General features: G+C 29.3%; 1 protein-coding gene and 1 pseudogene across 1 annotated transcript; both read left to right on the top strand.

Annotated features, from left to right (window-relative positions):
• Window positions 1-208: 208 nt before the first annotated feature.
• On the top strand, window positions 209-16,175 carry LOC111628682 (annotated as a pseudogene).
• Window positions 16,176-22,504: 6,329 nt separating this feature from the next.
• Window positions 22,505-27,190, top strand: LOC111628701. The gene is made up of 2 exons (XM_023372535.1): window positions 22,505-22,646; window positions 25,529-27,190. The coding sequence occupies exons 1-2, from the start codon at window positions 22,605-22,607 to the stop codon at window positions 27,188-27,190; spliced, it is 1,704 nt and encodes a 567-aa protein (XP_023228303.1). The 5' UTR covers window positions 22,505-22,604.
• The last annotated feature ends 311 nt before the right edge of the window (window positions 27,191-27,501 follow it).

Raw genomic sequence — 27,501 nt, 5'->3', positions numbered from 1 at the left:
AAGAGGGAAAAGAAAGAACGCCAAATTTCGAAGATTATTTTGCTGTAAAAATACATCGAATCGTAACGTTACACACATCAATATATAAAAGAAATGACAATAATTATCGGAAATCGTACAGTTTGGACAGGTAGGTGTCGATTTTAAAGGGACCTAGTAAGTGATAGTGCACCTAACGAAATGCAGATGGCGCTTTAAAGAACTATAAATAGGGAAGATTCTCTGTGGGTCGTTGTAGTACAGGGAAATGTCGGCGTCGGACGACGAGACGCGTGTGGGGCATTCGGCCGATAGCGGTCCTCTGAGAAGCGAAGAAGCGGCGTTTTTGAACATTCCGGATGACGTGGACGACTTCCATCGCCGCTATCAATCTCCTCTGACGTCGAGATACGCCAGTCAGGAAATGGCCTACAACTTCAGCGACCATCGGAAATTCTCCACCTGGAGGCGACTCTGGATTATTCTGGCCAAAGCCGAGCAGGTAGGACCAACCGGTTAAATTTTCCCTAATTCCTTCCTTAAGCGTTTTGTGGCGCCCTGTCGGAACCGTTCGGAGCGACGCTGGGGTCAAGTCTAACCGGCGCGATAGTTCGGATGGCCCGGCGGTATGGTACAATTGCTGACACGAACGACGCCGTTGGGACCGGAACGGTGCCCTAGAGCAGTTTTCCGCAATCTTTTGGCACACCCGTGACTCAACATGGCACACCAAAATGTTATTCCCCTCAAAAACATATGTGATATGATACTATTAATAGAATTGCAATCCATTAACCTATTATTATCATTTTTATTAAACAGACATCAACATCTGTGAGGAAATTAATTTTACATATAATTTTTTAGAATACATAAAAATGCGTGGCTTGTAATAAAGAATAAACAAACGTCATCTTATTTCATCAGTGCCGCGGCAGAGAATGAAATAAAAGCACCAAATAACGCAACAACGGTGATAAAAATATATAAATAAAACTTGAAATTAACAGAATATGTGAAAGTCCACGTCGCACCTTTCACCGCGTGATGGCACACCGGTCATTGTTCGAAGTACAGTTAAGGTTTTAACGAAGTTCGAGCGAATACGTAATTAGCAAAAAAAAGTTGAAATAAAGAGATTAAACAAAAATTATTACAAATATCGTAAATAACAGTTCACAAATGCATATATAGAGATATTTTTTGNAAAAAAAAAAAAAAAAAAAAAAAAAAAAAAAAAAAAAAAAAAAAAAAAAAAAAAAAAAAAAAAAAAAAAAAAAAAAAAAAAAAAAAAAAAAAAAAAAAAAAAAAAAAAAAAAAAAAAAAAAAAAAAAAAAAAAAAAAAAAAAAAAAAAAAAAAAAAAAAAAAAAAAAAAAAAAAAAAAAAAAAAAAAAAAAAAAAAAAAAAAAAAAAAAAAAAAAAAAAAAAAAAAAAAAAAAAAAAAAAAAAAAAAAAAAAAAAAAAAAAAAAAAAAAAAAAAAAAAAAAAAAAAAAAAAAAAAAAAAAAAAAAAAAAAAAAAAAAAAAAAAAAAAAAAAAAAAAAAAAAAAAAAAAAAAAAAAAAAAAAAAAAAAAAAAAAAAAAAAAAAAAAAAAAAAAAAAAAAAAAAAAAAAAAAAAAAAAAAAAAAAAAAAAAAAAAAAAAAAAAAAAAAAAAAAAAAAAAAAAAAAAAAAAAAAAAAAAAAAAAAAAAAAAAAAAAAAAAAAAAAAAAAAAAAAAAAAAAAAAAAAAAAAAAAAAAAAAAAAAAAAAAAAAAAAAAAAAAAAAAAAAAAAAAAAAAAAAAAAAAAAAAAAAAAAAAAAAAAAAAAAAAAAAAAAAAAAAAAAAAAAAAAAAAAAAAAAAAAAAAAAAAAAAAAAAAAAAAAAAAAAAAAAAAAAAAAAAAAAAAAAAAAAAAAAAAAAAAAAAAAAAAAAAAAAAAAAAAAAAAAAAAAAAAAAAAAAAAAAAAAAAAAAAAAAAAAAAAAAAAAAAAAAAAAAAAAAAAAAAAAAAAAAAAAAAAAAAAAAAAAAAAAAAAAAAAAAAAAAAAAAAAAAAAAAAAAAAAAAAAAAAAAAAAAAAAAAAAAAAAAAAAAAAAAAAAAAAAAAAAAAAAAAAAAAAAAAAAAAAAAAAAAAAAAAAAAAAAAAAAAAAAAAAAAAAAAAAAAAAAAAAAAAAAAAAAAAAAAAAAAAAAAAAAAAAAAAAAAAAAAAAAAAAAAAAAAAAAAAAAAAAAAAAAAAAAAAAAAAAAAAAAAAAAAAAAAAAAAAAAAAAAAAAAAAAAAAAAAAAAAAAAAAAAAAAAAAAAAAAAAAAAAAAAAAAAAAAAAAAAAAAAAAAAAAAAAAAAAAAAAAAAAAAAAAAAAAAAAAAAAAAAAAAAAAAAAAAAAAAAAAAAAAAAAAAAAAAAAAAAAAAAAAAAAAAAAAAAAAAAAAAAAAAAAAAAAAAAAAAAAAAAAAAAAAAAAAAAAAAAAAAAAAAAAAAAAAAAAAAAAAAAAAAAAAAAAAAAAAAAAAAAAAAAAAAAAAAAAAAAAAAAAAAAAAAAAAAAAAAAAAAAAAAAAAAAAAAAAAAAAAAAAAAAAAAAAAAAAAAAAAAAAAAAAAAAAAAAAAAAAAAAAAAAAAAAAAAAAAAAAAAAAAAAAAAAAAAAAAAAAAAAAAAAAAAAAAAAAAAAAAAAAAAAAAAAAAAAAAAAAAAAAAAAAAAAAAAAAAAAAAAAAAAAAAAAAAAAAAAAAAAAAAAAAAAAAAAAAAAAAAAAAAAAAAAAAAAAAAAAAAAAAAAAAAAAAAAAAAAAAAAAAAAAAAAAAAAAAAAAAAAAAAAAAAAAAAAAAAAAAAAAAAAAAAAAAAAAAAAAAAAAAAAAAAAAAAAAAAAAAAAAAAAAAAAAAAAAAAAAAAAAAAAAAAAAAAAAAAAAAAAAAAAAAAAAAAAAAAAAAAAAAAAAAAAAAAAAAAAAAAAAAAAAAAAAAAAAAAAAAAAAAAAAAAAAAAAAAAAAAAAAAAAAAAAAAAAAAAAAAAAAAAAAAAAAAAAAAAAAAAAAAAAAAAAAAAAAAAAAAAAAAAAAAAAAAAAAAAAAAAAAAAAAAAAAAAAAAAAAAAAAAAAAAAAAAAAAAAAAAAAAAAAAAAAAAAAAAAAAAAAAAAAAAAAAAAAAAAAAAAAAAAAAAAAAAAAAAAAAAAAAAAAAAAAAAAAAAAAAAAAAAAAAAAAAAAAAAAAAAAAAAAAAAAAAAAAAAAAAAAAAAAAAAAAAAAAAAAAAAAAAAAAAAAAAAAAAAAAAAAAAAAAAAAAAAAAAAAAAAAAAAAAAAAAAAAAAAAAAAAAAAAAAAAAAAAAAAAAAAAAAAAAAAAAAAAAAAAAAAAAAAAAAAAAAAAAAAAAAAAAAAAAAAAAAAAAAAAAAAAAAAAAAAAAAAAAAAAAAAAAAAAAAAAAAAAAAAAAAAAAAAAAAAAAAAAAAAAAAAAAAAAAAAAAAAAAAAAAAAAAAAAAAAAAAAAAAAAAAAAAAAAAAAAAAAAAAAAAAAAAAAAAAAAAAAAAAAAAAAAAAAAAAAAAAAAAAAAAAAAAAAAAAAAAAAAAAAAAAAAAAAAAAAAAAAAAAAAAAAAAAAAAAAAAAAAAAAAAAAAAAAAAAAAAAAAAAAAAAAAAAAAAAAAAAAAAAAAAAAAAAAAAAAAAAAAAAAAAAAAAAAAAAAAAAAAAAAAAAAAAAAAAAAAAAAAAAAAAAAAAAAAAAAAAAAAAAAAAAAAAAAAAAAAAAAAAAAAAAAAAAAAAAAAAAAAAAAAAAAAAAAAAAAAAAAAAAAAAAAAAAAAAAAAAAAAAAAAAAAAAAAAAAAAAAAAAAAAAAAAAAAAAAAAAAAAAAAAAAAAAAAAAAAAAAAAAAAAAAAAAAAAAAAAAAAAAAAAAAAAAAAAAAAAAAAAAAAAAAAAAAAAAAAAAAAAAAAAAAAAAAAAAAAAAAAAAAAAAAAAAAAAAAAAAAAAAAAAAAAAAAAAAAAAAAAAAAAAAAAAAAAAAAAAAAAAAAAAAAAAAAAAAAAAAAAAAAAAAAAAAAAAAAAAAAAAAAAAAAAAAAAAAAAAAAAAAAAAAAAAAAAAAAAAAAAAAAAAAAAAAAAAAAAAAAAAAAAAAAAAAAAAAAAAAAAAAAAAAAAAAAAAAAAAAAAAAAAAAAAAAAAAAAAAAAAAAAAAAAAAAAAAAAAAAAAAAAAAAAAAAAAAAAAAAAAAAAAAAAAAAAAAAAAAAAAAAAAAAAAAAAAAAAAAAAAAAAAAAAAAAAAAAAAAAAAAAAAAAAAAAAAAAAAAAAAAAAAAAAAAAAAAAAAAAAAAAAAAAAAAAAAAAAAAAAAAAAAAAAAAAAAAAAAAAAAAAAAAAAAAAAAAAAAAAAAAAAAAAAAAAAAAAAAAAAAAAAAAAAAAAAAAAAAAAAAAAAAAAAAAAAAAAAAAAAAAAAAAAAAAAAAAAAAAAAAAAAAAAAAAAAAAAAAAAAAAAAAAAAAAAAAAAAAAAAAAAAAAAAAAAAAAAAAAAAAAAAAAAAAAAAAAAAAAAAAAAAAAAAAAAAAAAAAAAAAAAAAAAAAAAAAAAAAAAAAAAAAAAAAAAAAAAAAAAAAAAAAAAAAAAAAAAAAAAAAAAAAAAAAAAAAAAAAAAAAAAAAAAAAAAAAAAAAAAAAAAAAAAAAAAAAAAAAAAAAAAAAAAAAAAAAAAAAAAAAAAAAAAAAAAAAAAAAAAAAAAAAAAAAAAAAAAAAAAAAAAAAAAAAAAAAAAAAAAAAAAAAAAAAAAAAAAAAAAAAAAAAAAAAAAAAAAAAAAAAAAAAAAAAAAAAAAAAAAAAAAAAAAAAAAAAAAAAAAAAAAAAAAAAAAAAAAAAAAAAAAAAAAAAAAAAAAAAAAAAAAAAAAAAAAAAAAAAAAAAAAAAAAAAAAAAAAAAAAAAAAAAAAAAAAAAAAAAAAAAAAAAAAAAAAAAAAAAAAAAAAAAAAAAAAAAAAAAAAAAAAAAAAAAAAAAAAAAAAAAAAAAAAAAAAAAAAAAAAAAAAAAAAAAAAAAAAAAAAAAAAAAAAAAAAAAAAAAAAAAAAAAAAAAAAAAAAAAAAAAAAAAAAAAAAAAAAAAAAAAAAAAAAAAAAAAAAAAAAAAAAAAAAAAAAAAAAAAAAAAAAAAAAAAAAAAAAAAAAAAAAAAAAAAAAAAAAAAAAAAAAAAAAAAAAAAAAAAAAAAAAAAAAAAAAAAAAAAAAAAAAAAAAAAAAAAAAAAAAAAAAAAAAAAAAAAAAAAAAAAAAAAAAAAAAAAAAAAAAAAAAAAAAAAAAAAAAAAAAAAAAAAAAAAAAAAAAAAAAAAAAAAAAAAAAAAAAAAAAAAAAAAAAAAAAAAAAAAAAAAAAAAAAAAAAAAAAAAAAAAAAAAAAAAAAAAAAAAAAAAAAAAAAAAAAAAAAAAAAAAAAAAAAAAAAAAAAAAAAAAAAAAAAAAAAAAAAAAAAAAAAAAAAAAAAAAAAAAAAAAAAAAAAAAAAAAAAAAAAAAAAAAAAAAAAAAAAAAAAAAAAAAAAAAAAAAAAAAAAAAAAAAAAAAAAAAAAAAAAAAAAAAAAAAAAAAAAAAAAAAAAAAAAAAAAAAAAAAAAAAAAAAAAAAAAAAAAAAAAAAAAAAAAAAAAAAAAAAAAAAAAAAAAAAAAAAAAAAAAAAAAAAAAAAAAAAAAAAAAAAAAAAAAAAAAAAAAAAAAAAAAAAAAAAAAAAAAAAAAAAAAAAAAAAAAAAAAAAAAAAAAAAAAAAAAAAAAAAAAAAAAAAAAAAAAAAAAAAAAAAAAAAAAAAAAAAAAAAAAAAAAAAAAAAAAAAAAAAAAAAAAAAAAAAAAAAAAAAAAAAAAAAAAAAAAAAAAAAAAAAAAAAAAAAAAAAAAAAAAAAAAAAAAAAAAAAAAAAAAAAAAAAAAAAAAAAAAAAAAAAAAAAAAAAAAAAAAAAAAAAAAAAAAAAAAAAAAAAAAAAAAAAAAAAAAAAAAAAAAAAAAAAAAAAAAAAAAAAAAAAAAAAAAAAAAAAAAAAAAAAAAAAAAAAAAAAAAAAAAAAAAAAAAAAAAAAAAAAAAAAAAAAAAAAAAAAAAAAAAAAAAAAAAAAAAAAAAAAAAAAAAAAAAAAAAAAAAAAAAAAAAAAAAAAAAAAAAAAAAAAAAAAAAAAAAAAAAAAAAAAAAAAAAAAAAAAAAAAAAAAAAAAAAAAAAAAAAAAAAAAAAAAAAAAAAAAAAAAAAAAAAAAAAAAAAAAAAAAAAAAAAAAAAAAAAAAAAAAAAAAAAAAAAAAAAAAAAAAAAAAAAAAAAAAAAAAAAAAAAAAAAAAAAAAAAAAAAAAAAAAAAAAAAAAAAAAAAAAAAAAAAAAAAAAAAAAAAAAAAAAAAAAAAAAAAAAAAAAAAAAAAAAAAAAAAAAAAAAAAAAAAAAAAAAAAAAAAAAAAAAAAAAAAAAAAAAAAAAAAAAAAAAAAAAAAAAAAAAAAAAAAAAAAAAAAAAAAAAAAAAAAAAAAAAAAAAAAAAAAAAAAAAAAAAAAAAAAAAAAAAAAAAAAAAAAAAAAAAAAAAAAAAAAAAAAAAAAAAAAAAAAAAAAAAAAAAAAAAAAAAAAAAAAAAAAAAAAAAAAAAAAAAAAAAAAAAAAAAAAAAAAAAAAAAAAAAAAAAAAAAAAAAAAAAAAAAAAAAAAAAAAAAAAAAAAAAAAAAAAAAAAAAAAAAAAAAAAAAAAAAAAAAAAAAAAAAAAAAAAAAAAAAAAAAAAAAAAAAAAAAAAAAAAAAAAAAAAAAAAAAAAAAAAAAAAAAAAAAAAAAAAAAAAAAAAAAAAAAAAAAAAAAAAAAAAAAAAAAAAAAAAAAAAAAAAAAAAAAAAAAAAAAAAAAAAAAAAAAAAAAAAAAAAAAAAAAAAAAAAAAAAAAAAAAAAAAAAAAAAAAAAAAAAAAAAAAAAAAAAAAAAAAAAAAAAAAAAAAAAAAAAAAAAAAAAAAAAAAAAAAAAAAAAAAAAAAAAAAAAAAAAAAAAAAAAAAAAAAAAAAAAAAAAAAAAAAAAAAAAAAAAAAAAAAAAAAAAAAAAAAAAAAAAAAAAAAAAAAAAAAAAAAAAAAAAAAAAAAAAAAAAAAAAAAAAAAAAAAAAAAAAAAAAAAAAAAAAAAAAAAAAAAAAAAAAAAAAAAAAAAAAAAAAAAAAAAAAAAAAAAAAAAAAAAAAAAAAAAAAAAAAAAAAAAAAAAAAAAAAAAAAAAAAAAAAAAAAAAAAAAAAAAAAAAAAAAAAAAAAAAAAAAAAAAAAAAAAAAAAAAAAAAAAAAAAAAAAAAAAAAAAAAAAAAAAAAAAAAAAAAAAAAAAAAAAAAAAAAAAAAAAAAAAAAAAAAAAAAAAAAAAAAAAAAAAAAAAAAAAAAAAAAAAAAAAAAAAAAAAAAAAAAAAAAAAAAAAAAAAAAAAAAAAAAAAAAAAAAAAAAAAAAAAAAAAAAAAAAAAAAAAAAAAAAAAAAAAAAAAAAAAAAAAAAAAAATAGAAACGTCTAATAAAAATGTAGTTAACTTAACATAATCAACCTAAGCGCGGCCATTGGGACTACCGAGATAAACTTTACCATTTCCGCTTATTTCGTTGAATTATTACAACAAATGTTTAGACGTTAGAAATTCGTTGCATCTGGGTCGAAAACGTTACTGTTTCTTCAATAAAACGTTTCTGGGCATCGGGTGTTGGACGAATTATTAAATATTTAAAGAGCCGAGTAAGATACTTGGTTAAAAAGATTACTTTTATTTAAATTTCCGTTATGAAGAAATTAATAATAAAAAAATAGAAATTAAAATATAAAAATAAGTTTAACTATAAAAGTATAATAATCAATTTAAACTAATTGTTTTTTATTAAAAATTTCTAATAAAAACAATTTGTAATTTATTAAAACGTTGTTTTTAATAATTTTTCTATCAAAAACACATTTATCATCATTTAAAAATTTTGTATGTAAAGTCTGTGAAGAAAATCAATTTTTTAAAATTTCATCTGGTAATATTCTCGACTGCAATCGCTACATACAGTTTAGATGCAATTAGGTTAGAGAAACTATATATTTTAGCCTAAAGAGGGCGATGGGCATTGTCCATTATCACGTGATCAGCTACTATTCGGTTAGCGTAAGAATGAATAAGAGGGAAAAGAAAGAACGCCAAATTTCGAAGATTATTTTGTTGTAAAAATACATCGAATCGTAACGTTACACACATCAATATATAAAATATGACAATAGTTATCGGAAATCGTACAGTTTGGACAGTAAGGGACCTAGTAAGTGATAGTGCACCTAACGAAATATAGATGGCGCTTTAAAGAACTATAAATAGGGAAGATTCTCTGTGAGTGGTTGTAGTACAGTGGAAATGTCGGCGACGGATGATGACACGTGTGCGCGGCATTCGGCCGATAGAGGTCTTCCGAGAAGCGAAGAAGCGGCGTTTTTGAACATGCCGGACGACGTGGACGACTTCCATCGCCGCTATCAATCTCCTCTGACGTCGAGATACGCCAGTCAGGAAATGGCCTACAACTTCAGCGACCATCGGAAATTCTCCACCTGGAGGCGACTCTGGATCATTCTGGCCAAAGCCGAGCAGGTAGGACCAACCGATTAAATTTTGTCTAATTCCTTTCTTAAGCGTTTCGTGGCGCCTTGTCGGAACCGTTCGGAGCGACACTGGGGCCAAGTCTAACCGTCGCGGTAGTTCGGATGGCCCGGCGGTAAGTTACTGTACAATTGCTGACACGAACGACGCCGTTGGGACCGGAACGGTGCCCTAGAGCAGTTTACCGCAACCTTTTGACACATCCGTGACTCAACACGGCACACCAAAATGTTATTCCCCTCAAAAACATATGTGATATGATACTATTAATAGAATTGCAATCCACTAACCTATTACTGTATTATCATTATTATTAAACAGACCTGTGAGCAAATTTATTTTACATATAATTTCTTAGAATACCGGTACATAAAAATGCATGGCTCGTAATAAAGAATAAACGTCATCTTATTTCTTAAGTGCTGCGGCAGAGAATGAAACAAAAGCACCAAGAAACACAACGATGGTAATAAAAATATATAGATAAAACTTGAAATTAACAGAATACGTGAAAGTTCACGTCGCACCTTTCACCGTGTGATGGCACACCGGTTGCGGAACACTTGTCCTAGAGCGTGTCCGTAGGACCAAAAACCTAAGCTTAACTGTGACCATTGGCGAGATTTAATTATATAAATAACTTTGTTCAATTATTCGTATTTATATTTTATTAGCAAAAACTATCCAAAACATGAACAATGCTTTGTATTTATATTGTAATGGCATAGAATTTTTTCTGTAGATTGCAAGATTTATGCACTTTGCTACGGGTGGAATCTTTTCGTTTGTGGGATGCTTAGTCTTGTAAAGTTAGTTTTAAAGTAAATTTCTAAAATTATAGAATAATTTTTCATTTATTTGAATTTAATTTTGAATGACTTTTTAAAATATTTAAAAATTTTTTAATGTATTAAAAACTTGATTATAGAAATTAGGTATTCCCGTCACCGACGAACAAATTCGAGAAATGGAGAACTTTGTGGGCAAGATCGACTTTCGGCAGGCGGCCGAAGAAGAAAAACTGACCAGACACGACGTCATGGCTCACGTTCGAGTGTTTGGCAAGTGCTGCCCGGCGGCGGCTCCGATCATTCATCTCGGTGCCACGTCTTGTTACGTTGGAGATAATACGGTTGGTTAAAATATAATTATTTTAATAAATATTTGTTCATTTGCCGACGTTGTTGTCATTCAAAATGTTTTTTTTTTTTTAAATTCAGGATTTAATAATGATGAGAGATGGACTGAATATTTTGTTACCAAAAGTAAGTCTGTTCTGTCAAAATAAGTTTTTAATGTAAAAATATATATATATACTTACTATAAAATGAATATCATATTAGAAAACTTCCAAAACTCTAATCCAAGCTCAAATTTTAAGAAAACTTATTTTATAAGAGTATTTAGGTATTTGAAGTCACTGTTAACAATGACCTTTCGAAATAATTAAGTTTGTGAAAGCAAGCAAGAGAGGTTTGGAAGTTTGTGTTTAAACATTTAAAATTTCTCTGACAAAAACAAAGACGACTTATTGATTTTGTATAATATGGTTTTGCGTATTGTTTCGATTACTTGTTGGTCGATCTGATTGAAAATTGGGAAAACTGACTGTTTTCTGGGTTGGGAAGTGGTTGTGGAATCTTTATCTTCTAATGCAAGCTGAATAGGATGTATAAAACTTTGCAATAACTAAATTATTAAAGGGAAAATTTATATAATTATAAAAATTTGGACTGTAGTTATTCATAATTTAATATATGCACTGTTTAAAAAAGCTAATTTTGTGTTTAAAGCTGCTTAGATGATATGGTTAGTTTAGAAATTGTCATCTTTTCTCTTAAATAATAATAGTTACGTGCAAAATGATTATACCAAAGAGAAGCAAGATTTGTTTGTAAAATGAATAGAAATAAAATTTGGTTTATTTCTGTGAATGATAAATACTGCTGTTTTTTTATTTGTTTAGCTTCATTACTAAAAAGAGAGTTCATTTGGAATGTAAAAATACTGTATAACTGTTTTACTTCATAATTTTATAAGAACAGGTTAATAGACTTTTTATATAGAATAAAAATATGATGATAGATCGTGTGTACTTTTGAATCATGAATTTTAATCATATTCCACTAAGTTGGCCAAATCTGGCATACACCATGTTTAAAATTCAAATGATTAAAAATTCAAATTTGTTAGAGTAATACTAAGACAAAGTATGATGAAAGAAACAAAATAATTGAATATACCCACCTTTCGAATATATCTTTCTTAATATCTAATGGATGTAATGGATTTTATGGACATATAAATAAAGTAGTTCATGATGTATATTATATTCTCATACTTTTAATTTACTCTAAAGATACGATGTAAACTGAAAATTGCTTTAAATTTTAAAAAATAGTTTATAGAAAGATGAATTATTCTTTAACATACCTGTTACTTTGCAATATTAGTAAATTGTTTTACTGCTTGTATTTTAATGATACTATTACTAATACAGTGGAACCTCGGTATACGTCTGCTTTAGAATACGTCCAATTCGGAATACGCCCTGTTTGGACGAAACAAATTCTGTTCAGTATACGACTTACGAGTTAGTTCAATTATACGCGCCATCTATGAACAAGTAGCACTATCGGTGTACTACACTAGACAAGACGTTGGCGGTGCTACGGTTTATAACTTTGTTAAATTTCTTCTGATTTTAATTTGTAAGTAACATTTTATTATTTTTATTAATCGTGAATTGCAAAAGAGCAACAGAAAAATAAAAAATGATTAGAATCGCGAAAAATAAAAACATTATTAAATTTGCTAACGTTGCGAAAGGAGTTAAATCAATTTCTAAACAGAGATCGAAGACATTAGATCGTGTCGAGAAATTGCTTTTGCTTTGGATAACTGAAAAACAGTGCTGGAGACAGCGTATCGGAAGCAATTATTTGCGAGAAAGCTAAAAAGATACACGCTGATCTCACGAAAAATCAAGCAGAAACTAGCGAGGAAAGCCAGGTGTTTAAAGCCAGCCATTTTTTTACACGAGAACGGATTAATCATTTTTACATTACTTCTTATGGGANACTTTTTCGAAGTAATTAAGTTTGTGAAAGCAATCGAGAGAGGTTTGGAAGTGTGTGTTCAAACATTTAAAATTTATCTGACAAAAGCAAAGACGACTTATATTATTGATTTTGTATAATATGGTTTTGAGTATTGTTTCGAATACTCGATTACTTGTCGGTCGATCTGATTGAAAATCAGAAAAATTCCGACTGTTTTCTGAGTTGGGAAGTGGTTGTGAAATCTTTGTCTTCTGATGCAGGCTGAATAGGATGTATAAAACTTTGCAATAACTAAATTATTAAAGGGAGAATTTATATAATTATAAAAATTTGGAACTGTAGTTATTCATAATTTAATATATGCACTGTTTAAAAAAGCTAATTTTGTGTTTAAAGCTGCTTAGATGATATGGTTAGTTTAGAAATTGTCATCTTTTCTCTTAAATAATAATAGTTACGTGCAAAATGATTATACCAAAGAGAAGCAAGATTTGTTTGTAAAATGAATAGAAATAAAATTTGGTTTATTTCTGTGAATGATAAATACTGCTGTTTTTTTATTTGTTTAGCTTCATTACTAAAAAGAGAGTTCATTTGGAATGTAAAAATACTGTATAATTGTTTTACTTCATAATTTTATAAGAGCAGGTTAATAGACTTTTTATATAGAATAAAAATATGATGATAGATCGTGTGTACTTTTGAATCATGAATTTTAATCATATTCCACTAAGTTGGCCAAATCTGGCATACACCATGTTTAAAATCCAAATGATTAAAAATTAAAATTTGTTAGAGTAACACTAAGATAAAGTATGATGAAAGAAACAAAATAATTGAATATACACACCTTTCGAATATATCTTTCTTAATATCTAGTAATGGACATATAAATAAAGTAGTTCATGATGTATATTATATTTTCATACTTTTAATTTACTCTAAAGATACGATGTAAACAGAAAATTGTGAGGTCAACATTGCTTTACATTTTAAAAAATAGTTTATAGAAAGATGAATTATTCTTTAACATACCTGTTACTTTGCAATATTAGTAAATTGTTTGTTTTACTGCCTATATTTTAATGATACTATTACTAATAGTACTAAAAATTCTTTTTTATCTGTTCTACAGTAAAGATGGCATTTGAAAGCAATTATTTATAATTTTACTTCTTAACTTCTTTGATTAAATAGTTTAATGTTAATGAAATATATTTAATTATAAAACATAACATATTTTTTGTTTTATTCGTGTAGTTAGCACGCTGCATCCACAAGTTGGCAAAATTTGCCGAAGATTACAAGGACCTGCCAACTCTTTCTTATACACACTTTCAGTAGGAAATCTTTATATAAAATGTTCGTTAATCAAACATTAACGTAAATATATAATTGGAATTTTTTTTTCGAATTAGACCGGCTCAGCTGACGACAGTCGGCAAACGTACTGTACCTGTCTCTGGGTGTCAGACTTACTCGCCGATCTTAGAAACTTAACCAGGGTGCGCGACGAACTAAAATTCAGAGGCGTGAAGGGAACGACAGGAACTCAAGCTAGCTTTCTACAGTTATTCAATGACGACGAAGCAAAAGTAAGTAAGACGTTTCTTATTACAGATTTTATAGTCCGTTCTTAACCCCTGTAAATTAAATAGGCCAATCTACCCTATCATATTCATATCATCGCGCCCGTTGCAATCTTTCGAGCATTTTCTAAATTTATCTCATCATCAATAGTCATTCGCACATCTTGGTTAAACTCAAAAGATAAAGTTTAAACGATATCGACATTGTTAATTATTAGCAATGCCGTCACTAGTAAGAAGAAACCTTTGTAAACAGTGACGTCATTTAAATATCTGCTAACCGACGTTCCAACCGACCTTATTGTACCTGAAGGCAGCCATTCAAAACGGCCGAAAACGTTTGTACTTAGTGATTAAACTGCTAGAAACAAAGTATAAAAGGTTTTTAGTCTTACCTATTACAGTAAAATTAAAATTAAAAATATCAGATTTTATTATGCGGTTGAGATATGCTATTGGGACAAATGTAGACAGTCAAACTCTAATATTACGCAATATGATATTTGATGATCAAAATGAATTAGATGTAAAATGTCATTTTTATTATAATTACGTTTAAGATGGAAACAAAAATTCCTTTTCGATTGATAAATTTTTAGGTCAAAGAATTGGATATGCTTGTGACAAAAATGGCTGGATTCGAAAGGTATTAAATTATTTNGCCGTCACTAGTAAGAAGAAACCTTTGTAAACAGTGACGTCATTTAAATATCTGCTAACCGAAGTTCCAACCGACCTTATTGTACCTGAAGGCAGCCATTCAAAACGGCCGAAAACGTTTGTACTTAGTGATTAAACTGCTAGAAACAAAGTGTGAAAGGTTTTTAGTCTTACTTATTTTCAATTTTAATTTTACTGTAATATCAGAATTTCCTTTTAATTTTTCAATTAATATGAAATATGCACGTCTTCAAAATTTACAAAAAGTTTGTTTGTGTTCTGGCCTTCTATCAATGAATAATCGTATATAAAAATGTAAGAAATCTTTTCTATTCTTGAAATATTTTACCTTTCCAGCTTCCCTTTCAGTATACTATATTAATTTTTGACATTGCGTTCCGAGCATTATTGAATAATGGAAATCTGCTCATATCTTGATATTTATTTAGACAGAAGTATCATACTAGGAGAAATCAAAATCAGTTATTGTGTGCCTGCGGTTGAAATTTGCTATTGGGACAAATGTAGACAGTCCTAACATAAATGTAGACAAACTCTAATATTATGCAATATGATATTTGATGATAAAAATGAATTAGATGTAAAATGTCATTTTTATTATAATTACGTTTAAGATGGAAAAAAAATTCATTTTCAATTGATAAATTTTTAGGTCAAAGAATTGGATATGCTTGTGACAAAAATGGCTGGATTCAAAAGGTATTAAATTATTTTAAGAATTTTATAATGTATATATATATATATTCTATAATACATGTATTTATTTATATCGTATAGTAGTTATAAAATATGCGGACAGACCTACAGTCGAAAGATTGACGTAGAAGTCCTTTCTGCTCTAGCGGGTTTAGGTGCGTCAATTCACAAGGTAAATAAATTATCTTACTTATTACCTTACTTAAGCTTTTTCTCAACGAATTTATCGATTTATTAACGTATCAGTTTAAATAAATAAAAAGTAGTCAATACATCCTTGAACTTTGTTCCAATGAGAGATTCCCCCTACTTTTAATCATCCTCATCTCATTCTTTTATAATATACTGTATATGAAACAAGTTAGACTTTGTCCAGCGATATAATTTAAACTTCTCAAGCTGTTTGATATCTTATTATAAATAATAAATTAATATATAAATAATAATAATTTATAATATATTTTTAATACGTGAACTGATAATAAACCTTGCAATTCTTATTTTGTTAACTAAAATTTTATTAAAGTTTAATAAGATTTATTTTTGTTATTTTACTTCGAAGTAAATGATGATACTTTTATGTAATGAAATCGCTATAATTTAAGTGTTTTAATGATAAAAATTTTCATTAAGATTTGTACAGATATTAGACTTTTATCGAACTTAAAAGAAGTAGAAGAGCCTTTCGAGAAAACACAAATAGGCTCCAGTGCTATGCCATATAAAAGAAATCCCATGCGATCCGAAAGATGTTGTTCCTTGGCTCGACATCTAATGGATCTGCTCGTCAATCCTTTGCATACGGCTGCTAATCAGTGGATGGAACGAACATTAGACGACAGCGCGAACAGGTATTCCACATATTGATTTCGAACTACTTTCCGAAAAAATTTAAGTCAATAACAAGACTAAATTTTAGGCGCATTACTCTACCTGAAGCATTTTTAACAGCAGACATCATATTGCATACCCTACAGAACATATCAGAGCGTCTCGATATACATCCTACGGTAATAGAGCGACACGTTAATCAGGAATTGCCGTTCATGGCAACCGAAAACGTTATTATGGCAATGGTCAAAGCCGGAGGAAATAGACAAGTAAGTGCCGTTTTGTAAAAAGACAAATTCTATACGTAAATCTTGACTTAACGTTTGAAAATTCGCAGGACTGCCACGAAAAAATTAGAGTTCATTCGCATCAAGCCGCTGCGGTCGTGAAAGACGAAGGTAAAGATAACGACTTGGTGGAAAGAATCGAGAGGGATGCATATTTTGCACCGATTCATAATGACCTGAGAAACCTTCTCGACCCAAAAACGTTCATCGGAAGAGCTCCAAATCAAGTAATTTCCAATATTTATATATATTATATATATAATTTAATTTGCAGAGTTTTGAAGTAAAATTTTAAATAAATTTTTAGGTTAAAGAGTTCTTGGAAGAGGAAGTGAAGCCTGCTTTGAAACCATTTCAACGACTCTTAGATGCCCAAGCCGAATTAAATGTCTAAAATTACACACAAAATTTGTTCCCACGCGTTTTTGTATAATAAAATAATATGTAAATATGTAAATAAATTTATAGTCTTTGAAATTTATCAAATTTTGCTGTTTCTTCTCTGAATTTTCACTAGACATTGAAATTAAATTTACCTATAGACGGTGTGCACGTGACGGCACACGACTCCGCTTACGAAGCGCGCGCCATATTGGTTGCTGTTGGTTTGGTTGTCCATCTCGATATTGTCATCTAACTCATATTTTTTCAAATTTGATTTTAATTTATTATGATTCGTTACACTACCAATTGAACTGCTTCAGTTAGAACTAAAGATTCTGTAACAAACAATTGAAAAAATTGTCACAATTTGTCGTGCTCTAATAAACTTATCAAACAGTGTCGTTTCATTTGATTAATATAATTTTAATTTGTTATTCGGGGGTTGAAATCATTTGTCAACTGAAGTTCCAATAATATGTAAAATAAATAAATAAATAAATTTTGATTATTAGTCAAATGAATTACAATATTTTTTGAAAACTGTAATACTTTCGGGGTTTTCATTTTTTTTGCTTAAGAGTGACAATTTTTACATCAAATTAAACAATTTGCTGTACAGCAAAGTATTTTATTCTATAAAATTTATACATTTTGTGAATCTTTTCGTGGGAGTAGAGCTGGTTGAAAAGAAAATTTTTTTACAATTAGCTCTGGTAAAATACAGTGGAAACTGGTGGAGTCACTATGTCTGCTCCACACACTTTTCGTAACAAGCAGATATTCTACCTGATTTATGCACAAACCACAGCTTGCTTCTACTCTGTGCTAGTGTGTTTTTTTTAATAAAATCAATTTCTTCATCTGTCAGATGCAAAGTCTCAAATACTGTCCTGCAGTGATTTAACAGCTGATCCCAGGGTAAGGCAGCTTTTTTGGCATCAAATAGAGTTGTAAGTGGGTTCTTATGGAAAGANCCTGCTTTGAAACCATTTCAACGACTCTTAGATGCCCAAGCCGAATTAAATGTCTAAAATTACACACACAATTTTTTTCCACGCGTTTTTGTATAATAAAATAATATGTAAATATGTAAATAAATTTATAGTCTTTGGAATTTATCAAATTTTGCTGTTTATTCTCTGAATTTTCACTAGACTTTGAAATCGGGTAAAATTTATCTATGGTGCCAAAATGACTCCATTATGAACGCGATTTGAGACTGCGTATTAACCAATAAAGCAAACAGTGGAGACGCACGTTCTAACCTAATCTATTCTAATAAATTACCATAATTATTACGTACATTATTGATCATCTTCCTTTTTTCCGATGTTTCTTCCCTACCGAAGTTGACTCCATATACATGTTGACGCTCTTTTATTAACACTTTCTCTGTTTTGTTGGCCTTTTTTTTTTAATATTAGAAACAGGAGCAGCGGGCACATTCTCCGGTTTTTTCCATTTCGGTGTCCTTCCAGAACCTGGATATATACTTAAATGCATCACGAAAATTTGAAATCTTTCTCCGGGCTTTTTTGCTGGCCATTTCATGAACTTTTTATACATAAAGGATTACATGTACGAGTCCGAAAGGTCCTCTCTGTAATGCTTTGGCAATTTTTTTTCTATTTTTTAGATAGCCCCACAATCTTTCGATTTTTTGAGTATGATCCCCGTTTAGGGTTTACAAAATTTTCTGAGTGATTAACTGTTCTCTGTTCAATTTCTATTCCTTCAAGATCGTTTATGTGGGTATATCCTTTCCATTTATCAGTTAAGACTGACAGATCTTACAAATTTAGATATCACCCAATTAAGCGTGTATTCAGATCTATCATTTACTTGACAAATAAAGCAACTATCGTCTTGCCTGCATATTCCGCCTACTATCCATTTTGTACTTTTCACTTTACGCCCTTTTTCGTATTTACGTTTACATATTACTATCTCATCTATTTCGACGGTTTTATTCGGACCTCCGATTTTAAATGAAGTCATATTGTGCAAAGCGATAAGCATTACTAAACGTATATGGTTGGACCAATCGACAGCGGCCTTTGTAGAAATACCTCCAAACCTTGGTAATGCCATATAAATGACAAAATTCCAGCCCAAGAAATATTATCACATTTGCCATTAAACGTTCCATTATAAGCCGAAAACTTTTTTCCGCAATTACTACATCGTAACATACAAGAATTTCTATCACAACGACGTCATACTTATTAATTTGCATATTTACACATGAACACATTCCACGGTCAGATTGATGATAAATTTACATAATTCAACACACGTTATTAGACAGCGCCCTCTATTAACATCACCACTAAATGCACTGATTCGAGATTACCGGAAGCGCCGCCATTTTGTCACCATAGGTAAAATTTAACCTAGTAAAAAAATTATTATTTAGTGTTATAACATTATATAAATACTTTAAATTGTTTAATTTGTTCATTTTACCTTTGCTGGTAATCCTCGTTGTTAAATATTTCCACCATTTTTTTTTCAACAAATTTCCCGTGAGTCAATGCGCGACGTTCACCGAGTCACGTATTTTACTTGGACTTCAAACGTCAAACGTGTACTTCTGCTTGCCGTACGAGTTTAACGTTTGAACTTGAGCCTCAACCTCTAATATGTCGCCAATGCCGACTTCAGTGTTAAGCGAAGCTAGCAACTTCGCTGTTTTGTAGCATTCAATATGGCGGCGCTCAGTTTACACGCCCATACGGTATTAACACTAGGGACATCGTGAGTCTTTGTCGTATCGCGATAGAATTGACGCGGAGTCGAAAAGAAACGATCCACTGGTCACGGATAGTCGATCCAAGAACGAATCAAATGGCGACGATTGCTTTCTTCTTGTGTTTTGTTAGTTTTTTTGCTCTCATTTTACGTTAGGTGTGTGCAATTCTTTCTTTTTGCCTCCTAAATTCCGTTAGGCACGGTCAACGGCGTCGGCCAGCAATCTCTATGGCCACAGTGTATCTCAAAAACGAAATAAACGGACTACCATTTTTTTATTACATTTTTCGATTCTTCATTGCAATTAATGGAAAATAGCAAAGTTTCATCTGAATCGGCCCATCAAATTTTGACAACGAACACAATTCTATAAGCCACACAGAAGAGGTAAGATACAAGTGCATACATCTATAATCATTTACAAACACGATCCAATTAAATAAATAATAACAGAATTATATCTAGTGTTCGGGAATTATTTAATAATTATCTCAATGGCCAGTTGATAGAGATATGAGGCTCATCAAACTACAATGGAGCCAACTAATCGTGATCACATTGAAAAAAAGACTTTCTGTCTTCAATGGATCTTCCTCGGCCACAACAATATGAATATAAATACCTGCAATAGTTGTAAAAACCCATATACAACAACAAAAGTTTTTTACAAATGGAAAAACAAATCTGCAATATTTAACACAATAGTAACACTACACGATTACACTGTAACTGTTCCGTACAGTACATCCATCCGATTACAATTCTACACACAGTTCAAACAAATAACAAATATATTAAAGTAAGTCATGTAATAATAAAAGGCCTAATTGTTACGTAAGGAGTGGGTTAAAAATTCATAAAAGGTGGAGAATTACGGGAATGAAATGTAGTTTGCAAGGTAAGTATTGTCAGTAAGAGTTACTTATTTGTTCACGTATTATCTACCAGAGGGCGCAATAATCGTAAGTAGGCTATTTTCGCGTATAATCACGTGCTGTATTTCATTCCTACGATTTCAAATTTTAGTTGTTTCGTTTGTTAGCGATAAAGTGCCTAAATTAGTTCGAAACGTGTTATTTAACGCAAGGCAAAACATATTTTCTGAATAGATAGGTCAGGTGTTCGGAGGAAGTAAGTTTATTTAAAGGACTTCCTAAAAATCCGGAATTATAACTGAAATGGCGATTCTCGGGGAAGACAGATTTCCTTCGCTAAAGACTCTTTGCACTTGGTTTTATTATTAAAGACTGGAATGCCACTAACAGGAGTACGTGGGAATTCTCGAGTAAATGGAAACTTAGGTGGTAATTTGTTTTATCCGAGCTGTTTTTCACAGTTTTGCGATGCTTTGTTTTAGGTAGTGTTAAACGTTACTTCGTGCATCCTCGGAATCGTTGCTCCGTAACTTTTTCTCACGCACGGCACACCAGAACTCCGTGTAACACAAGTAAAAGTATACAAAAAATAGTACAGTACATACTAAGAAATAGTGATTTAAAAATAGCAATGGGATCGGCATTTATTTCTAATCGTTTTAAAACTTTAAATATATATTTTTTTTTAAATTATATTTTTAAAAAACTTTCCTTTTATATTTTTAAAAAACTTTTCCCGTTCATTTATACTTGCAAGGAGACGATTGAAACTTGCTAAGTGTGTAGCCCTAAACACAAACAATTCTTTGTCCAAATAATAGGACCAATTTCTCAAGCTTTTCTGAAAAACAAGCCTCTGAAATTTGAGTGTTTAGCTTATAAGTCTGAAAGTTTCTAGCGTAGCTTAGCGATAGCCGAATGAATGACATACAACTCGGCTATTGTCATTACAAGAACAGGAGGAACTTCCAAAGACATTCGCTAAACAGTTAATTTTGAGGCCCATTTTTCAAAAACGCTCGAGAAGTGGGTCCCTGTTATTTGGACAAGGAGCTGTTTGTGTTAAGGGATATGCGCTCACTTAGTAGAGCATCCCTCTAATACACAAACCTCCCTGCAAAACCTCAAAAATTTTCGACAAAAAATGAGAACAAGTGAGCCGATCCAGTTCTGGACAAACCACGGTAAATTCAGGTAATATCTGGACAGATTTTATCACCGCGACATCAATTACTGTGACGTGTGCAACGTGCCAGTCGGAGCACGACACTACCTTCTAGAGTGCCCTATATTGAAAGACGTCCGACAACACCTAAGACTCCTCCTCTCGCAAGACCACAGCTTGTCTGGATAGCTTAATGAAGACGGGAGAACTATTTAACGCCACAAGGAATCCGATCCACTGTTACTTCGACCCAACAAATGTAAAATAGCGCCTTATCTTCCCAGGCAGGCCTTTTTTTATATCTAAATATAATCGCATTTTACTCTACTGTGTCTTATTACGTGTCGTCTTCAGTGAAATAACGACTATGTTCTCATTCTGTATTCTAACTGGGAAATGCTATACGGTACCGAGGCGTAACCAGGCCCGAGAAGAATTTCGGGGGCCCATAACTGTAAGGAAAACGGAGAAGGTCAACAGTTTAAGTCAGGTTTTGTACGGCACGAAAGAACTTTATTGGAGAATAATAAGTTACTCGTAATTTTTAGAAGGCGGTGCAGGGTATTTTCCACTCGAAAAGAGAGAAACAATTAGAATGCTAGAAACAAAGGCCGTCTCCACACAATACAATAAAGGCGTTTATAAATGTTTAGTTAACAAAACCGGGATCCTGGTTAGTTTTTATTGGGGAAATTACGACGTATTAACGATACGCACGCGGAATACAAATAAGTATCCGGAGGAATACCTTCGACTTTTTGCACACTTACAATGGGGAGAAAGTCGTTACCCTTAGACCACTTTCTCGTAACTAAGAAAAAAGAAAAATAACGTAAAATTTACTTTGGCGCCGCGGGCTCCGACGGAGAAACGTCCGAAAAATTGTCACCGGAAAAGAGGAGTCGGGCGTTAAAGAAAGAGCCCGGATCTTCCGAACAATTAGTTTTGTTTCGCTCGAATCGTCGATCGGTGGAAAGAAACGGGTCGGAACCGCCGACGGAAGATCTAGTATCGACCGTGGTTTCCGGATTCGCCTTTTAGTTTAATTTAACTTTTCCTCCGGAGGAATTTTCCACCTTCGGAAGAAGAGAGATTATCCTAGGGGTGGGGATCCGAGGGAAAAGTCGAATAGTAAAAGACACAGAAGAGGCGCGCTCTACACGGAAGAAAAAAGACGGAGTATTTTGCCGCCAGAGAAAAGGGTTAACGGTCGAGACGACGGGTCCGTCAGGCCGCCTAACCGGGTTTAACCCCGACGGAGGCCGTCCGAACGGGAGGTGACGAAGACGAGCTTTATATAGACGAGAGAAGGCGCGACGACCCCGACCGTCGGCGCGGCGGTCACGCACCGACGAAGAGCTTTTTCGTTCGGAATCGCTCGGAGAAGTCGTAAAAGTAGCCGAAAGACGAGAGTCGGGCGGGACGACACCCCGGGTGAGTTCCTTTTTTTTTTTTAACGGCCCGACCGCCGACTTCCGTTTCCAGTCCCTGGGAAGAACCGGGGACGGCGGTTTTTGTTTTTCCCCGGACTGTAGGGAAGGCGGGAAAAAATAGATTTCTATTTAAGGAGAGCGGGCGGAGGGACGAGAGCGTCTTCCGCCGCGGCCGGTTACCGGGTCCCGGGCGACCGGTTAACCGGGGGAAGACGATCGGGTCCTCGTCCCACCGATTTCCGTCTCTCCGCCTGAAACCGCGCCACTTCTTCACCTTCCGTTTTCTTTCGGCAGAACCCGAGACCGTCCGAGGCCATGAACCTGTTTCTGCTTCTCTCCGCCGTCTGCACTCTGCCGGTAAGTCAATTCCCTCTTTCGCTCTCTTTTCCTCTTCTCCCTTCGCCCCTCGGACGGGCAATTCCGCCTCGACGTTTTCGCATCCTCCCCAGGAATTCTCTTTCATCCGCGCTTTCGGACAACTTCCGGTTTTCCTGGGAGCCGTTTCCGCCATCCGGAAGGAAGAAGGCGTGGCGGCCGTCGGCAGCGACACCCCTCCGGGCCGAAGAACTTTGCATTTATGTCTTTACGGGAGCCGCGTTATCTCCTTTGGTTTTGAACCGAGTGGCGGCCGGTGGGGAAGAAGGGAAGAACGCGTCGTCCGCGTCGCGCGGAGGAAGCGACCCGCGATGGGGGTCCGATTGACGAAAAAGAGGTGGGAAAATAATTAACCTACCGGGCGCGGGCGGAATCCGGCCGGTGGGAGCTTAACGGGATAAAGAGACAAAGGAAGTTTTACCGCTGTTTTTCATTCCCTTTTCGTCGTTTACCGACGGAAGTGTCCGAAAGACTTCTATCCCGTCCAAACTTCGATTCCACCCGAAATTATTTCTCCTCTGGCCGATCGTCGTCGGGCGAAAATCGGCCGTCGACTTTCGTGGGCCGACCGAGTGGCCCGGTGGCTTGTTTTTATTATTTAACTCGCTTGGCTCTTCCTCCTTTTCGCCGATTTTACCTCCGCTCCGCCCTGCCGGATATTCCGCCACGTGGGACGAATAAACTCGGTCGACGCCTTCTCCCCACCCCCGTCTTCCGTTATTTGTATTACCTTCGGCACCCTTAGGCTCTGGCCCGATACGGATTAATTAAATATTACCCACCGACGAAAACAATACTAAAATAAACTATTTAATTTCTATTCTCTAATATTCTCTACATTTCGAACGTCTAAAGTCCGATTTTGTTTAATGTCGGGAGCGATATAAGATTTAGTCTACCCCCGCCACGTCCCAATATAAATAAATGCACGTATACCTTAATTAATTAATAGATAAAGAAGAAAATAGAATGAAATATCGGCGATCGTTTCTCTTTTTAAACGTTTCTAGAGTGGAATGTCACGCACGATTAAGGCCGAACGTCGAGCGTATAAATTTAGGGCCTCGGATAAAATTTTTCGTATAGCGGAACCTCCGACATTCTTTCACGCAATCTCCGTCTTCCGCCTAAAGTTCGACAAACGTCCCTTTAGAGCGTGGCCACTTATAATTTATCACGTGTTATATTTGGAATTCTTATCAAAAGAATTCCAAATATAATTTATATTGAATATAGTCACAATGCCGGGCTGAAATTTTTAATAGAAAGATTGTATTAGTTGGAGAGGTGTCGATAAAGTTCATAAGAAGATAACGAGAGGTTGTCTTCCTCGGGGCTCGATGTTGGGGCCCTTCTTACGGAATTTATTTTTTGATGGATGTTTGAGGCGCTAAGAAATTTCGGAATATTGTATACAGCGTATGAGGATGATCCGGTGTTGTCGACACTCTGCGATAGCCGCGGGAATCGGAGGACGAGTCGCAATTTTGCCTTAAAGATATTTAGTAAATGGCTAGTCTAATAGGTTGGAATCGTCTATCGAGAAAACTAAGGTTATGTTATCGAAAGGAAGTGATGCAAAGGAGCGACCGCCTATTGTTAAGTTAGACAATAATACCAATAAGAATAACATCGGTTTCTCGTCAAATACAGTACAGTACTTGGTAACAATAAAGAGAAGTATCTCGCCGGTGAGCCTATGGCGGGTACGACAAGGGGAGTGTGGCGGGGCTATCGGTATTAACCCGGTGCGTTCGGGATGTTTCTACGTTTCCAAAGGACACTGAACTAAGGGGGGAAATGATTCGTTGCGATTCATACCGAAGAATTCGTCCCGAACACATGGGTAAGAACTAAGTTTTATACTTAACTGTAGATTACGAAAGTATTCTTGTGATATAAAACTATTAGGTGATATAGCTTAAAATATACATATTAACTTTTATTTCTTATTTTTTTTTGTCCTACAGTTCATTTCTTCGTGTGCGCGGTAACAAGGTGGTTATATTTAAAGGACAATCACATCACAGTCCGTAAGTTTACACGCCGATATACCCTTTATTCTATGTTTCTTTGTACATTTCGGATTTAAAGCTCCTCTTCGGTTGGAGTAATTTCATTTATAATGTAATATAGAGGAAAGAAATTTTTTCTCTACCGTATCATTTACTGCAACCGAAGAGGAGCTTTAAGAGTACGAAATATAGAATAAAGAATATATCGGTGTGTCAACCTACGGCCCGTGGTGTGATTGTCCTTTAAATATAACTACAGTACGTAATTACTGTACATATAAAGAAATAAAATATTATATTATTATGTTAAACTGTATAATCCATATTATGTAATTTTGCGACATCACAAGAATATTTTCCTCCACAAGTATAAAACTTGATTCTTAGCTTGAAAGTTGTTGGGAATGAAATCATTTGCGGTATTCCTTTGTACCTACGTTACAATCGTTTGTGTTTGTTCCCTGAGCTAGAAGCCAGACTGTTTTTTGTTACAAAGTTTCACGCATTATTGACTTTTGACTCATTTTTCATTATACTCTTCTATCTCAAAATAATTTATCGCGCTACAATTTGAGATACGTGTACCTTACTTTACCATAACATCGTACTTTCGCGGTTTGTATTTTGAAATTATTTCGCTTTTGCTTGTTGTTTTCTTACTATTATTTGTTATTTTTTTGTTTTGTGATAAACAAACGGACAAACAGCAGTGAACTAAAGAATAAATGGGGAATTGGAACCGGCCCGGCGCTACGTTGGCTTATAATTCCCAACGACGGCGGCTTTCCATCCCTAAACGCGTGGTTCCCTATAAATTATAAAGAATAACGCAGTCTTTTATTTTTTCAGTCGAAACTTTCCGGCTCTCAAGAATCGAATTCTGCAGAAAACTCTAAACTGATAGACCTTCGAGCCGTCTGCTACCGAGATCGCATGAGGGTCTACCTGGAATTCGACACTCCTTTCCACGGCATCGTCTTCTCCGAAGGGAATTACGGCCATCCCGAATGCACCTACGTCGCTCCCCTCTCGGGGGTGACCCATGCCAACTTCGACGTATTCTATCGCGCCTGCGGTACGCGGCGGAATCCGGTGGCCAAATACTACGAGAATACCATCGTGGTACAATACGGAGCCGACGTCATCCAGGAGAGGGACGAAGCCAAGCGCGTCCGATGCCGGTGGTCCGACGACTATCGACGACCAGCATCCCGGCCCGCCCTGAAAATAGCCGAAGCCGAGGCCATCCCTATGGAGTTTTCGGGAGACCAAGTGGACTGTTGGATGGAGATTCAGAAAGGGAGAGGCCCCTGGGCACCTCCGGTCTCGGGCATCGTTCCGGTGGGAAGTCCCCTAACCTTGGTGGTGGCCGTGGCCGACCGAGAACACTTCGACTTGAGGGTCAGATCCTGTCGGGCTCACGACGGACGCAAACCGCCCATACTACTGACGGACGACGACGGATGCGTTCTTCGTCCCAAGATGTTGACCCCCTTCCTCAAGGTCCGCGATTACGCCGGAAGAGCCTCCGTCCTGTCCTACTCCTACTTTTACGCCTTCAAATTTCCCGACAGCGTCGACGTTCACGTGCGGTGCAACGTGCAGATATGTCGCCACGTCTGTCCCGAAAGTTGCTCCCGCGATTCGGGCGCCGGCTTTCCCGGACCCTCCGTAACGCCCGACCACCGACAGAAATCTGCATATTCGAAAATCGTCACGGTCCTTAACGAAAATCGGATCGAACCGGATCCTCTTCCCGACCGATCGACGTCTTGGGACCACAGGGCGCAGGAAATCCCAGAAACTTCCTCGCCGTCGGAGAAGGGAGAAGTTCTGCACGAGGATTCCCCGCGTCCCGTTTACGTCCACAGAAAAAAACCGGAGGAGGCGGCGGACGAAAGTCCGCGGCCGTCCTGGGAGGTTCCAGCCCCTCGTTCTCGAGAGACTCCGTCATCCCTGCATCCGACTGAGGATCCGGAACCTCCGACGGGACCTTTTCTTCTGCCGGATCACGCCGAAGATGCCGACGACCCAGTCTACATCTCGGCACCCGATCTGTCTTATTTATATTCTTTGCTGAGGTCCAAGAAAGAGGGCGCTTGGGGCGACTTCCGGCGGCATCGCTATCCCTATCCCGTGCCCCAATTCGTCCACGGCCATCCCCGGTACGGGACGACCGGAATCCGGGAGGAAGGGGGAGCAGAGCCACCGGGAAGCCCCCAGTCTCCCAGGCGTCGTCGGAGGGCCGACCAATTAGGAGTGGGTCGAACGTATCGGGTAATTTCTTCGGCCGACTTGGACTTCGAATCGGATCCAGAGGAAGAGGGGAAAGCGTGGCGGGAGGACCCGATTCCCCATCGGGTTTCCGGGGTGTGTCTGAGTGCCACTGGCTTCTCCGCCTGCTTCGGCTCGCTGGCCGCTCTAGTGGTGGGTTCGGCCACCGCTTGTCTCTTCCTGCGCCTCAGACTGGAGGCGGCCAGAAGGGCTCCGTCCCCCGGGAAACCCCGATGACTCGTTTCCTCTCTTCTTTCTTGCGGGTGGATGGTCTATGGTCCGGCAGTTTCCAATACGTTTGACTAATACTTCAGTCCCTCCGGTGGTGGCCCCGCATCCACGGCGAAATAAAAGGCCCATTTTCGCCTAACCCAAACGGTTTTGGTTACCGCGTTTACGCATCCGGTTAAAAATAACAAAGGCACTTTTATTTTTAACAAAAAGGCCGGTCGGGTCATTCGGCTTCCGGTCGAAAGAAACAAACGGCGGGCGACCGGACCGATTTATAATTGTAAAGAAAGCATTGTGGGAAAAACAATATAAACTAG

This window comes from Centruroides sculpturatus, unplaced genomic scaffold (assembly GCF_000671375.1).
Source record: "Centruroides sculpturatus isolate CEXI.00-Female unplaced genomic scaffold, Cexi_2.0 scaffold30, whole genome shotgun sequence".
Classification (NCBI taxonomy): domain Eukaryota; kingdom Metazoa; phylum Arthropoda; class Arachnida; order Scorpiones; family Buthidae; genus Centruroides; species Centruroides sculpturatus.
The sequence above is the reverse complement of the archived record's forward strand: the minus strand, read 5'-3'. Positions and strand labels throughout refer to the sequence as shown.

Coding starts and splice junctions, on each gene's coding strand:
- LOC111628701 (XM_023372535.1), top strand. CDS start 22,605: ATGAACCTGTTTCTGCTTCTCTCCGCCGTCTGCACTCTGCCG. Junction 22,647..25,528: donor CCGCCGTCTGCACTCTGCCG/GTAAGTCAATTC, acceptor TTATTTTTTCAG/TCGAAACTTTCCGGCTCTCA.